The sequence below is a fragment of the Buteo buteo genome, chromosome 12 (assembly GCF_964188355.1).
Source record: "Buteo buteo chromosome 12, bButBut1.hap1.1, whole genome shotgun sequence".
Taxonomy (NCBI): domain Eukaryota; kingdom Metazoa; phylum Chordata; class Aves; order Accipitriformes; family Accipitridae; genus Buteo; species Buteo buteo.
In genome coordinates, this window is record NC_134182.1 from 28,423,968 (window position 1) to 28,438,488 (window position 14,521).

Genomic DNA, 14,521 nt, shown 5'->3' on the forward strand with positions numbered 1-14,521 from the left:
GGAGGAGGCGGAGGCGGGGGGGGGGGGAGCGGAGCCGCCGCGCGCTGCCGCATGTGCCTGGAGCGGAGCCGGAGCGGGCAGCGCGAGCCATGGCGGAGCATGGCGCCCCGGCGCCCGCCATCCCCAACGGCGAGTGCGCCGCCCGCCTCCCCGGCAACAAGGTGACCGTCGTGCTGGGGGCCCAGTGGGGCGACGAGGGCAAAGGCAAGGTGGTGGACCTGCTGGCGCAGGACGCCGACATCGTCTGCAGGTGCCAGGTGAGGAGGCGGCCGGGGCGCGGGGGAGGCCGCGGGTGTCACCTTGAGGCGGGCGGCCCCGCCGCCCGGCTCCGCGCGGGCACTGGTTCTCGCCCCTCTTTTACCCCAGCGCCCGCCTCGGCGCGGGGCCGGGCGGCGGTGCCCGGTGAGGCGGCGGAGCTCCCGCCGCGCAGGGCGGGCTGCGGGGCAGCGAAGCCCTCCCCGGCGGGGCAGGAGCCGCCGGGGAGAGCCCCGCGGCCGGGCTCCGCAGCCCTCCCGCTCTTCCTTTGTCCCCGTCCCGGCGCCGGGGGGAGGAGGAGGAGGAGGAGGAAGGCGCCCTCCTCGCCGCCGAGAGCCGTCCTCCAGCAGGAGGAATGCGCCCGCCGGGGTCGCGTCCCCCCCCCCCAGGCCCGCCGCCGCAGCAGCAGCACTCTTTGTCTGGGGGGCGCCGGGAAGGGGCCGCGCTCGGCGGTTCCCGCAGCATCGCCGCTGGGAGCGGGGCGAGGAGCCCTCGCCGCCGGCGGCGTGGCCTAAGCCGCACCGCCTGCGAGCGTGCTCGCCGTCCCCTCTCGGGGCGGGGGTGGGGGGTGTAACGCTGGTCCCCGCACGAAACCAGCAGTTAGCTACAGGATGCACGTGAGGGTGTGCGTGCAGCCCGCAACAACTTGGTCATCTTCAGATAAAACTAGCTCTTCAAAGACTCGCCTGCCCTTGCTTCAAGAACGTGGTTGTGTCAATGAAATCCCATCTTCCTCTGTTGATTGATTTACTTATTTATTTTTAATTTTTCTTCTGGAGGCCTTATTCCAGCAAAAGAGCGCAAAAAGTCAGTCTGGCGTGCAAGCAGAGTACTCCTAAATGCCTACGTAAAAACAACACAGTTCTGAGGAGGCGTTTTTCTTAACGTTTCTAGTGCAATAATTCTGTAGAGCACAACATAATGAACTAAAACTATGTACCGTTTTCTCTTGAAGGTAAGAGGTACAGCAGCGTAAGATGCCTACAGCATATGCAGACTTCACGTAGGTGTCGTTATCTGTACGCTTTTGTTGAACGCACAACTTAAATTTGCTCTTAAATAAATATATTTTGGAAGAGCGTACCATTTGCAAAAGAATGCAAACACTGGAGCATTGTGTTATCTAATGAGAACTGCACGTAAAACTGGTGTTTTGAAAACCCAGTCAGTTGCAAAGCTGACAAATCAAAAACTCAAACTTCAGAGACTTTAATTTTGAAGTAAACAAACTTAAATAGCTGTTTTTGCAAATGAATTACTTTTTCCCTTTTTTTTTTTTTTAATAATACGATCTGATGTGGTGCTGTGGCATGGTCGCCTGGCTTTGTGAGTTATAGAGCACAGTGACTCAGTTAGTCCTTTATGACTGTTCTTGAAACCTGAAGGGCGTCTAGGTAACTGTGTATGTTTAACGCTAAGAAGTTTTGGTGGAGAGAGAGAGTCAGATGGTAAATTTTTGTGTGCATGTGTTTTAATGTGTTTGTTACTTCTTTTGAATCAGCTGGGTAAAGGATCAAGAAAAGGGAAAAATTACGACATTATCTCAGGCTTGAATTTCATGACCAGTTGTGCCATTTCTAACAGCTTGTTGCTCATGCTAAAGGAAGGAGCTTTTCTTCCTTCTTTCTTCCCTTTCCTGTTGATGGCTGTGCTGTCTGGGTCTCCTCCCATGCACTGACTCTGGCACTTGAACACTTTGTTAAGTTGATTAACTCACCAAAATGGCAGGAAACTATTTTTTGTTGGATTTACTTTCTGCTGTTTTAGTAAATAAAACTGAATTTAATGGTCTTGGAGGACCTTAATGAAAAGAGGAGCCCAAGATAGGGTAAGCACAAAGAACAGTTTCTCAGAAGTAGAAGGGAAGATAGGAATATTCTCTTTCGGTGGTACTGAGCTATTAAGTCATCTTGCTGTGTATGCAAGCATATTCTAGATGCTACTGTTAGTGCTGGTAAATTAGAGTATGACTCTTGCGCTTTTCATAGTGGTACAAGTCCAGAAAGAAAGACTGGAACACACTTAGTCTGCCTATTGTTAATATCAGCTTTCTGTAATTGGAGCTTCTGATTCTTATTTTGCCATTATACCCTTATTCATTCTAGGATGGTTCTTTCTATTCATTGTGCCACAGAGTTGCTAGAATGCCTGTGGATGAGATCAAATATTTCTAGCATGTTCTTGTGAAAAATTTATTAGTACAGCTATTTTCTTGGAGGACTTGGGAAGTTGTTGCAGCAGGTCTAAGATGTCTTGGAAACTTCCGTTATATTTGCAGTGAAACTGGGAGCTCTAGTGTGGGTTTCATATCACTGTCCTTGGTTCTGTGCAGATGCAGAGCATAAAAGTGGTCCTATCCCAGAACTGAGAATTGACTATCACTTTTACAGTCCCTGTAAAGGCATTGCAAGAAGTTGTACTCTAAAATCTGTGGCCATACCATCATGTATTCTAGGTAGCAGGTGTGCTAATGACTTCAGCCACTTGTTTAACTAGTTGACTATGGCCTCTGGAATGAGGTGCTTGCTTAGGTACAATCAGCTGAATAAGTGTGTCAGGAAATAAGATGTATTATGGCTCTACTTCTAAGTACCACCCTCCAAAGTGTTTTATCTAGGTTTAGAGGTGGTTGAAAGGACTCTTGTGCTCAGTGCAAGAGTATGGGATTTTATTTTCAGGAGACAGATTCACATTTATTAAAAGTGGTATTATGGTTTCAACAACAACTGTTTGAAGAGACTAAGCTAGAATTAAAACACATCCAAGGGCTGTATGTATGTATTTGCTAATGCAGCTGCACTGGCAATTGTGATAGTTTCATGAAGGCACTGCTGGTGTAGAGGGTTCAGATGCAGTTAATATAAACATGTTGACATGACAGGCAAAGTATGTACTTGTTCTTCCACTGTTAAATTTGAATTGGCCTTCATTTACCTCTAGGAGGTATCTTGTAAAATGATGCTTTTGATAAAACAAATGTATTGGTGAGACTTCTGCACTTAAACCTGCATCTGGTCATCTGGCTTATAGAGCAAAGTCTTTTTACCTGCTAGCACATAAATCATAGTCCAGACAGTAAAATAGAGCAAGAATTGGTTTGAGATTCAGGAGTAGTTGCCATAAAAACTGCGCTTTTGTGGGTTTTTTTGATTGACATAGTTTCCCTCTTAGTAAGCAGCTGGCCTTACTGCCATTTAAAAGTACACATTGTATTTTTTTCCAATTCCACAGGTAATGGAAAGTTAAAGGAAAATGCTTCTTGTTCCAATTAAGGGACTTCCTACCATTGCAGAATGCAACCAAATTAGGGAATTTAATTACCAGATTCTAATTTGTTATTGGATATAGGAATGGCAAATTAATGCCACCAAGTTATTTTAGGTGGTCATTTTATCAAAACAAATACTGTACTAAAATGCGCTATGTATCTCTTACATTAACACCACCTCCTCCACCCAATCCTCCAGTGTATGCAGTACAGCAAAAAAATGTAATGTCTGCACTGCATGATTCTGTTCTCATTTACTCATTTCATCACCAAATTTTTGGTCATTTACTGTTGGAGGTAGCTGATTTATTCAGAGTATATAATTCACACAGGTGAGTAAGATTTGTCTTCACATTTTTTTAAGCCATGCTTCCTATGCTAAAGAATCCTATTTTCCTGCTTCTTCAGTTCTGTTGTACATCTTGTTACTACTTCAGAACGGAATTGCAGCTTCTTACCACATCTTCTCAACTGATTTCGCTGTGGTCTGCCTGTGACTTACCATTACTGCTCTGCCTGCTGTGGGGTCACACGATTCCTACTCCTGAACTCCTAATGCATGGCAGTTGCAATGTGTAGATTCTTCGTACTCCCTTTTTCTTCTTCCTCCCCCCAAACAACAGTGTGTATAGTGACGCCACTGCTGATCACTTGATAATGTGGTGATTACAGTGCAACAAGTAGTAGAGAAGTTTTCAGTGTGCACATTCTTGGGGTGAAGCAGTTACCATTGATCGGCTGATAACTGCCAACTGAAGTCCTCAGACCAATGCTGCCTAATGCTGCCATATCACTAGTCTGTATATAGCCACTTTTTTTTGAAAAACTGTAATTTTCTTATCTTCCATTCACCAAGCCTGCTTTTTCTTTTTTCCTAAATGTTCTCGTTTGAAAAGGTGTTTCAGTCTGGAGCCTTTGCAGGCCATGCAGAATTAGGAATAGCAGAATCAGTAGCTATAGCTATTAGTGCTTTTTTAGCTGCTCAGGCATTCGATACGTGATGTCTAGCTAGAGCTCTCATTTTTTTTTTAAGTGCTGGGTGCACTTTTGGACCTTGTAGTGGTTGGCAGCGTGCCAATAATATGCTCTGGTGAGGAAAGAGAGGTCAGTAAAATGAGTTCTTTAGCCTGCCCCATCAGTGAGTCATATGCTTTACAGACCTGCTTTAGAGCATCACTGATAGGTGATCTCTTGTTATTGTAAGCAATCACAATGTCTCAATTATTTCTAACAGAAGAACAATTGAAATCTGATTTTCCAGTTCATAAAGTTTGTACCATTAAAAAAGGAGATCTTAATAGCACTAAAGAGCAAATTACACCTTGATCTACTGGTTTCTTATTGTTCTTTCAATCTTGCTGTTAGTTACTACAAAAGCTTACTGTGTTTGGTTGGTTAAGAAGCAGTACTCCATAGCAGCTTATTAAGATTTCAAATAAATTTTTTATTTCTACTGTACTACCTCACACATTTGGAAGATGTTCTCTGTAAATATTCCCAAAGTCACTTTTTGTTTTTCATATCCTTTCTTAAATATTCTTGTGAAATGTAGCAAGCATCGGTGGGGTTTCATGTAGTGGTAGACCAATCTGTGCTTTCAACATTTTTCTTGTTCCTTATCTGCCCTGCCTCACTTATCTCTTTTATCTCTTAGGGATAGATTGGTCTTTATTCTGGACTTGGATAATGAATCCTGTTCCCCACCTAACATACGTAGACATTGCAACATTATAAGGTTTTGCAGATCACGTGAAACTAAGCCAAAACCAGATCTAGAGAGCCTTTCTGAATATTGTCTTTAAATAGCAGTTCCTCAGAGCAAGTTCTGTCAGTATAGAGAAATGCATGGAGTTTTTTGAGATGAACAGATTAAGTAAAGTTAATGTTTTCTTTTATTTGTTAGGAGAATACAGGTGAATGTGTAAAACATAGTGTGCTTATTCTGTCATATTCTGCCTCAGACCATGCTCTTGATCTTGTTCTGATGCAACAATTCTTGTACTACACAGTCAAAAATTTCTGAAGACTAGCCAAAATTTCAGAAACTTTGATTAAGTGTGTGACATGATGACTCCTTGAACTAGGTTTAGATCTTACAAACGTGAATGGATTGTCAAGGAAGAAAATCGCTAGCTGCTGGATGTTGTTTATACTGAAATTCAGGAGTAGGTTATGCAGTAGTTTGTTAGCTGCTAATTCATTGGGGGCAGAAGGGGGTAAGCAAGATAGTCACAACATCTGGGATGTGAGAGAATGAATTAGTTATCAAAACCTTGATTTTTTTATTTTTTTTTAATTTTGTTTTTAAAGGGGAATGGTTTGCAATCCGAAGTTCAAAATAGATTTTTGGCAATATGTATTGAAATGAGAAGCAAATAGCCTAGTAATTGCAAAGCTATGTCTAGTTGGGGTGCATCATAGGAGTTCAGATATGTCTTTTTACTATACTGATCAACTTTTAAAAAGTGTGTTCAGTGTTCCCGGAATCTGATTGTGGCAAGAAGGAGCCTTTCTTGTGTTTCTTGTAAGTTATGGTAGTATCTAGCTTTCTTGATGTATTTTTTACTTTTCATCTAAGAGTTAAATGAAAATGTTTACAACCAAATGATGCCAAAGCAACATTGACTTGCTTCTTGCCCAACTTGGCAGTCATTTGTACAGCCAGCTCAGAAACAACAGTGGTTGCCCTGAGCTAAAAATGAATGCTGGAATGTGGTAGCAATAAAAGTAAACTGTAGAAAAAATTATGCACACACACATCTGATGGAGAGAGTTGAAAGGAGTGTATGGCTTCTTCCTTAACATAGCATGAGATAACATCTCTTTAAACTAGACAACTAATTTCTATTCCAGAGGAGAGAACTTGAAAGACTTTGCTCTACCCTGAGGCATCGTATTTTTGAGACAGACAACTTGGCATGATCACGTCATAAGAAAAGGCAGTGATTGTCATCGTAGTCTTTTTGGGTAGATAGTTCTCTTAAACGCATATGTCAGTATTTCAGAGCTGCTTTAAATACTTTTGTATCTAGTATCAGTATAGAGAGCCATTCACAATATGCTTTTAATAGTAATTTCAGTCTGCTATTCTAATAACTTTTTTTTCCCTATGCACCTCCACTGTTAGGTAAAGTTGCAGTAAGGTAGACCAGTCTTAGCAGTTATGGGAGTACTGCTGTATGTGAGGCATCAGGGTTTGAACTGCTTTCTTGTCTTGATCTGTTCAAGACGGATTTAACTGTTCTGGTTTTTATGCTAAAGTCTAGTCTGTCCTTAACTAATGAAGATACACTCAGAAAATAAAATGCAACTTCAACTTTCAACTTGCATAGATCTAAAATGGAGAAAGATACACTGTTGTTCCTCCATCTTGGTTTCAAATGCACTTTATTTTTTATGTGTTCCTGCAGTGACTTCTTACTTGCATCTTCTACTTATGTATGTACACATGCCTCATACTTAAGTGTATGCTTCCTTGGCTAGCACACATGGCACACGTTTACTTTTGCTCTTTGTGCTCTATACAAAGGTTTTAAAAAGCAGAGAACGTTTTTTGTTTGTTTGTTTGTTTTTCCTTACAAAGGAGGAGAGTATTTTTGCTTTCGGTTTGTTAACAGGCAGCTCTTGTTTTGCTGATTATCCAAGTTGGTACATTAATGTTTCCTGTTAGACAGTTTGCACTTCTCCCCCTCCCCCCCCTTCAAAAAAAAGGAAGGGGAAAACCCAAAATTTGAAGCTAGAATGAATTTAAGATTGAGAGTCTTTCAGTGAATGATAGATATACTAAGTGTGTATGTTTTTCCTGGAAGAGTCCCATGTGTGTGTCAGGAAAATGGGAGAACTGCAAATCCTCCTCCCTTAAACTGGAAGGACAAGTGGTCAGGTCCTTTGCATACTTTTCAGGTAAATCAGTGAGATTGGCTGCAAACCCAGGAGCATGGAACTTTTCTGAGCAAACTCACCAGAGGAAAAAGTCCTGGTTAAGGATTTCTCTATAAGCATTTGAGTATGGCTTTGTATCATTTTCAAAGTCTTTTTGGAGAATGAGATTCCATGCTTCCTCAATTGTTGGCTTCACTTAGCTTCGGATGAGCTCTTGTTAGCAGGCATTGCATATAAAACACACTGGAGCTTGTAACTCCCAGTTTGATGATTTTTTTTAAAATTTAAAATTTTTATGTCCTTGGTAAACATTAATATTGTTGAAGCATATTTATGGAAAGGCAAATGAGTTATTCTTGAATAAATTACTTCTTAGGAAACATTCTGGTTGTACCTTCATATTTAGCAAAACCCAAAACAAAACCCATGGCGGTGGTTGTTTCAACCTCAGTGTTCTGTTAGCCAAGTTTTGGTAGTGGCTGGTTAAGCACTGTAAACCTGAAGTCTTACCTGATAAACTTTCTTGCACTATTTTAATTCATCAAGAAGATAATATTTTTGTCTAAAGAGGGCATTTTTAATCCTGACAATAAAGGTCATGATGCAGAAAGGTTGGTGAAGTAGTCATCAATTAGACTTTCTGAAGACAGGCATAAGTCATTACTATTTTGTCAAATTAACTTCATTAAATTATCAAGACACTGCCATAACTCCAAAAAAGATTTCTGCTTATTTGTCCAGTGAATTAGCTCAATACATGAATGTTCCTTGGGGGCTTTTGACTAGTACAGCAATGCAATTCTAGAAGAAAAATTGCTGTTAAATATTATTATGAATGCTCCTTCTCCATGCTTTATACATGATTTGGAAGCTCTTCTGCACGGACAGAATTTAACAAGCTGAAGAGCTGTTGTGCTATGTGAAGGCTTAAAGTGAGAAGACTTGTCTTGCTTCAAGGTTGTTCATATATTCTTTTGAGTTTACCAGTTTGGCTCCAGAACACACCTTTCTAAGAGTTACACTTCTAAAAATTGTTTCAGTCTTCAGAGCTATAAGGAAAAAAAAAAATCATGAAACTGTAGTCAGGTACTTGCATTAATATTGTTGCTAGTTCTCTTCAGTTCTTTAGCCAAAATACTTCAGTTGGCAGTCAAGGTATTTAAAAGGTATAGAATACAAGAGAAAATAAGCCATTTTGCATAGATCAGGGAAGTGCTGAAATGATTTACCTGAAGATTACAGTAGATGTCCTTTTAGAAATACTGTTCAGTCAATATGTTTAAAATGTAGTCCTCTGATACTATTGATGAGTCTTCAGTATGTTTTCCAGTGGTACTGTCTGGACCATGGTACAGTATTGTGGTAACTGGTGTGTTTGAGTCATGTGCATGAGTGTATTGTTTGTGGTAAGTATTGCCTTCCAGTGCTTCGACAATGTTTTTTGGCTAGCAGGAGTCACGTGTTTGATTTATTGAAATTTCAAGCTTGTTTCCAGTAAAATGTCAACTAGCAGATAATTTTTTTTCCTTCCCAATTATTATTTTCAGGCACTCAAAACTATTGCAAAAAGGGTGTTTCCTAAGAATGTTTATCAAACAGCCCCCAGATGTGCAATACTTGCAGCTGTCTTTGCTATCTTTGCTAACCCCCCTCTGTGCATATGTAACTGATTCTGTTCACATTTGCCAGGATAGGTATGTTTTAGAATAGTATCTTGTTTTGTGTGTAGTACTGACCAACCTATCTAAATGGAATATATGGATGCAGATTCTTGGGTGTGGTGCTTACACTGAGAAGGATTTTTAGGCTATTTAATCTTCTTTAGCAAGCTGAAGACTCCCCTCCCTTTTTTTTTTTGTTTGCTTTAAAAAATATCTCTGAGCAGTTTACCACTGTAAAAGGAAATTTCAAAAGTGGTATTTCATAGGGAATGTTTTTGGAATCAGGCTTCTAGAAAGTGGGTAAATATAGGGTTTTGTTACCTGGATTGCTGTCAATTCTAACAGTACTCGTGTGATAATTTGTTTATTACTACGCACCTTTCTGTCAGAGTCCTGTATACTTAGCTGTTCTACATGTTGAATAGCCTGGATATTTCAGGATTACCAGCGTAGTGGTCAGGGATCATATGCTTTTTCAAGGAAGTGATTTAAGCATACCACACCAGTAAAATTGGAATAATGCCTTTTTAAAAAGCTTATGCATTTAGTTATCTTACAACAACAGGTTTTGCTTAAAAATGTTATAGATTGGGTAATGATCTTGTGCCTGATATCACTTTCACTATTCCACTTAATGACTTAAAATACTCTAAAATAATGGTATAATATAATAGTGTCAGGATCATGAAAGGAGAAAAAAGGCTGCTGTGTCTTAATAGGATTTTAAATTGTTCATCCATCAGAGCATCAAACTAAAAAGTCCCTAAACTAAATCCATACACTGAAATGCATAGGCTCATGCTGCTTGTTCATGATGACTTTCACCCTGTCTCTCCAAATAAATGGAAAGAAATCTTTCATTCCAGTCCAGCTGGCACCCTTTTGAGCAGGATATGTGCAGGAGTTTAAAAAAAAAAAAAACAACCAACACAACAAAACAATAACCAAACAAACCCTCCAAAAAACAAACCAACAACTCTTTTTAAAGAGTACTGGGAAACTGTCATGGCTGAGGTGGTCTTTTGGTTTGGTTTGTTTCTTTTTGCATCAAGGCTATGATTAAAACAGCTATTTCTAAGATGCCCAACTTCATAATTCCGTGAATTGTTTGATACTGGGGGGGGGAAATAGGTGTTTGATGCCCCCTTCACTTTGAGCAAGCTCGTGTTTTTCCCCTGTTATCAGCACAAATGTTCAGTGTCACCTGGTGGCAGTTACTCCTTCAGCATTGCTGGCAGCAGTGCAGGCAGCAACTGGTAATCTGAAAACTGGAGGCTGGGTCCAGCCATGAAACCAACCACTCTAACTTTGGTGTGTTGTTTCAAAGTCTTGAGCAAAAACAGTGGGCCTTGGTTGAAAAGTTGGGGAAATTCAATTAGAGACACAATTTAACATTGCTATTGGGTAAAGCTGTGGGCTGCTGAAAGGGCTGACGCCTTGGTCACTGAAGAATCCTTTGGGAGAGGAGAGAGAATGGTTGCGAATACTGTGTTGAAAGATATGAGGAGAAAAAATAGTGCAAGGAAAAAAGAAAGGACAAACAAACTGAATGGAAACCTCAGAGTATGCTAAAATGGCAATGCTGTGCCTTGATAGAGATGCACAAATACATGGTGCTATATCTAAGCCAAGTATGCTTGGGACTTCAGGAGTAGTAAGCCTGTGTTAGCCTCTTGATAGGAGTATAGTGTGTTGTTACTGGTTCTTATTGCTCTTTGTTTTGGGTAGATGCTTTGTTGCTAGATGGAGAATCTGTTTTATGTTCTGTTCTTTAGCAAAGCATGCACCTATTTTTAATGTATACTCAGTTTTCTGTGATGAAATGAGCCCAAGTTCAGAGGCTGTTTTCTAATGTAAAGAAAACCTGTAAAGAAATGGTTCTTTTTTTTTTTTTTTTAAAATACTGTTCTGTCTTCTAAGTGAGCATTATTAGAACCTAAGGGAGATCATTTCTATTCTTACCTAAATAGCCTAGTAATAACCTGATCTAGAGAGATACTTCAGTGTTAAATAAGTAAAAGTTAAGCATTATGCATATTAAATTTGTGAAGTGTTTAGTCTCTGGTGTAATATTAACAAGAACTGATTTTTCTACTTGATAATTTCCAACTGTACACTTCTAGTTCACAGTATTTGAATGCTAGGTGATGCAGCCTTTTGGGCAATAAACACCTGTGCTTGTTGTCTGACTGTGTCCTTGGTATGTTTCAGGGATGATGCTGTACTAAGGAAATTTTCAGGTAACTAGCAGACACCTTTTGGCATGACTTCCAGAATGAAAAGACTTGAAATAAAAAATGTTGGGATATTCTAGATTGTGTCTGTTGAAATGAGAGGCTCATGGCATGTAAGGATTCTGCTGTATGTATCCAAACTTGAAGGATGTGTGCAGGGGATACTTAAGTATGCAAAACCCAATTTATCTCCTCTGTGGTAATTACATGTTTAAGAAAATAATATACACAGTTGTTGGTAGAATAAAAATCAGAATTAATTTTCAGTGATTAATGTTTAGAGTATTATGATTTTTTAATTATTTTTAAAATTACAATTTTTTTCTTAATAGCTGTTTGAACTGACAGACAGGTTTGGGAGGAGAGAGGAAAAAGGTTGTGAAATGACTTTTAAGAGAGACAGTCTTATTTAGGTTCAAAATTTTGATTTTGCTCTTCTGGCAGATGATCTGAGGGTTTACAAAAAAACCCCAACTTTATGAAGGAGGTTCAGTGGGTTTGTGTTTAGCAGGTACTTGGACCTTGAAAGCTCTCTTCTGGTCCCACCTATTCTGCCTATCCTGAACTGGTGGGTTTTTTTGGTCCTTCTGCAAGTTTAACTTACCTAAAAATTGCTAAAAGGATCTTTTTTTTTTCTCTTAAGAGGGCTTTCTTGCTTGTGTTTTGCATTAGGTATTTGTGTCTTTGCTGTCTTTCAGAAAGCCTCTTTTGCATAATTTTGGAATAAAATATTGCATTGCAATACCGAGCAAGTGAAGTCTTGAGTCTGTTAGACATTCCTGACTGTCATGCTATTCAGTCTTATTGATTAACTTTCTTCTTAATTTTTTTTTTTTTTTTTAATCCACACAATATTATTTCTCTTACGCTGGCAAAGCCAGCTCTGCCTTGGCTGCCTGACCTCCTCCACAGCCTGCATTCTGACTTCTGGAGGGGCTTCCTCTGCTACTGTTCTGCAGAATGGGAAGAAAGCACCCCAGTGAAGAAGTTCTTTGTTCAGAGTGCCACTGGTGCTGCCTTGTACCTCTCGTGTATAAGAAGTCATCTTTTCCAAGAAGTCATCTTTTCCACCCCTCAATCCTTTTCTGCAATCTGTCTATTTGTAGCTGAATCCAGAGTTGCCTTGCCCTAATGAGTGAGTATGTTGGCCATGGCACACTCGTTGGCTCAGATGAAGGAAATCTTGCCGTTGTGCAGGGAGAAAGGGAAAAGGAGTCACCACTACATGCACGTAGCATATTCCAGACTGAGCAAGAGCATCTTTTGGTCTTGCCATGCACTTGGCCTCTCTCTCTGTGTTGGCCCAAGGTAGGTGTTTCAGTTTTCACGTGGCTGGGAGAGAACTCCTGTGGTTTGGCTACCTAGAAGGTTACTGAGATATGGTAGACTGATTACTCTATTTAGTTAACTGGGGAGTATTGCCAGCCTCAAGAAATTACTTTTATGTCTTAATTTCCCTCTGGCAAAAGCTTTATACAATGTATTGAAGATCATTTGAGCATGAACTTTGTTTAACTAATGGTGAAAATAAATTCCACAGTTAGTTCTCCATTAATAATGTTTAAACATTTGAATCAAAGGAGTGTTAGCTTGAATGACCTAACTGGTCCCATTTGGTTTAGTGTGATGAGGGAGGAGGAGTGAGAAATCCGGATGGAAAGCATTGAAGCCAGGAGTGACCTCATCAGTTTATACCTTGAATAATGCCCAGAGGCAATAGTTGCCTACGTTACAAAGATGTTGGCATTATCATCAATTTCTGGAGGAGGGGAAAAAACCCCAAAACAAACCCAAACCCCATAACCTAACAACAACCTACCCCTCCACCCCACCGCCACTAGAACTCTGAGTTCAGGTTTCTGTAATTGGAATTGTTTACCAAACCCGTGTTGTGCAATGTCTGAGCACACAACATGTGTACACTTTACTGCTAGTTCACTGTAAGTGTACAGTGTGAACCATTCTTTTAATGTATTACAATTCCTAACTCTGTAACTATACGCTTGCACTTCTGCAGTTAAGGTAGAGTTTACCTGTAAATCAACAGCAGAATTTTGAAAACCGAATTAATGAAATGCTGTTGTTTTAATGCTCTCCTAGAATATAGTTTGAAATTTAAAATATTTTTCAAAATGACACATTTTGACAGAACGACATCCAAAGCATGATGGGGACTGACTTAATGTTCTACCAGACGGCTGCTCTCAGTAGTGCATTTGGGATTGAATCTTTTCATATCGTAGGAATCATAATATAAACAACTAAATTCTGAGATTCAAATTTGAGTCCAATCTGAAAACAAGTATTTGGAAACCTTGAGGTATTAGAATGGCCTAGGAGTGTGTTCAGATGGCAATTCATCACACATCATGTCAAGTTTTCTACTTTAGTCTCTAGCAAAATCCCTTAAAGTATAACTGCTCACAGTAAACATGCAGAAGTATATATAACTAGCTTGCTTCTAGATGAAGTGTGAGCTGTGTTGTGCGTGTAGTTCAAGGTTTAAAAAGTAAGATGCCATTTTTATTCTGTCAGCCAGGGGGTATTTTCCAATGAGCATGGAAACAACACACCTTGGCATTACTCAGCAGTGCAGGGGAGAAATCTGGACACCACCAAAACCCAGCAGTTGTTCTCATGATTAACAGAGTCTGAGTCTGCATGCTGTACACCTTACTCAAGCAGACGGGACCGCTGAACTTTAAGTTACCACATCTGAATGGCACCAATAGCTTGGCAGACTTCAAAAGATTAAGAATTTATTGTTAATTGTGATCTAATCTCTACAATGGCCAATTTTTCTTTCTCTTTATTTGACATTCATGATGCTAGAAAACCTTTTTTTTTTTTTAACTAAATCGAGAAGCAAAACATGAAATGAAATCATCCAGTTAGTAGGGGATTTCAAATGAATAGTCATTCACTAATCCTAGTGTTGCTTATGGATTAGTAGTCCCGTTTATTTATGCTGCAGTGGGAGAATTTGGACTCATCTTCCCATATGTAAATTACTACTACCTCAGTACTTCAGTGTTGTACTTAGGCCTATTTATTGAATTTTCATTTAAAGCACTTCAGTGCTCTTGTTAAATTTGTCTGGACTGATATTACTGGTGAATCAAACAGAAAGGACTAATTTGAAGAATCTGAGGAAGAAGATAACTACCACTTTCAGCAGATGTACTTGACTGTAAATGCTGCTTTAGTATATAGCTGTTCTT

At 40.0% G+C, this 14,521-nt stretch overlaps 1 protein-coding gene across 1 annotated transcript in view; it reads left to right on the forward strand.

The window, feature by feature from the left end:
- Positions 1-14,521, forward strand: part of ADSS2 (adenylosuccinate synthase 2) — a 39,412-nt gene continuing 24,891 nt past the window's right edge. Inside the window, exon 1 of the mRNA XM_075043170.1 lies at positions 1-257. Within this exon, the coding sequence (XP_074899271.1) occupies positions 90-257 (168 nt within the window). The 5' untranslated portion in view covers positions 1-89. The remainder of the gene's footprint in view (positions 258-14,521) is intronic.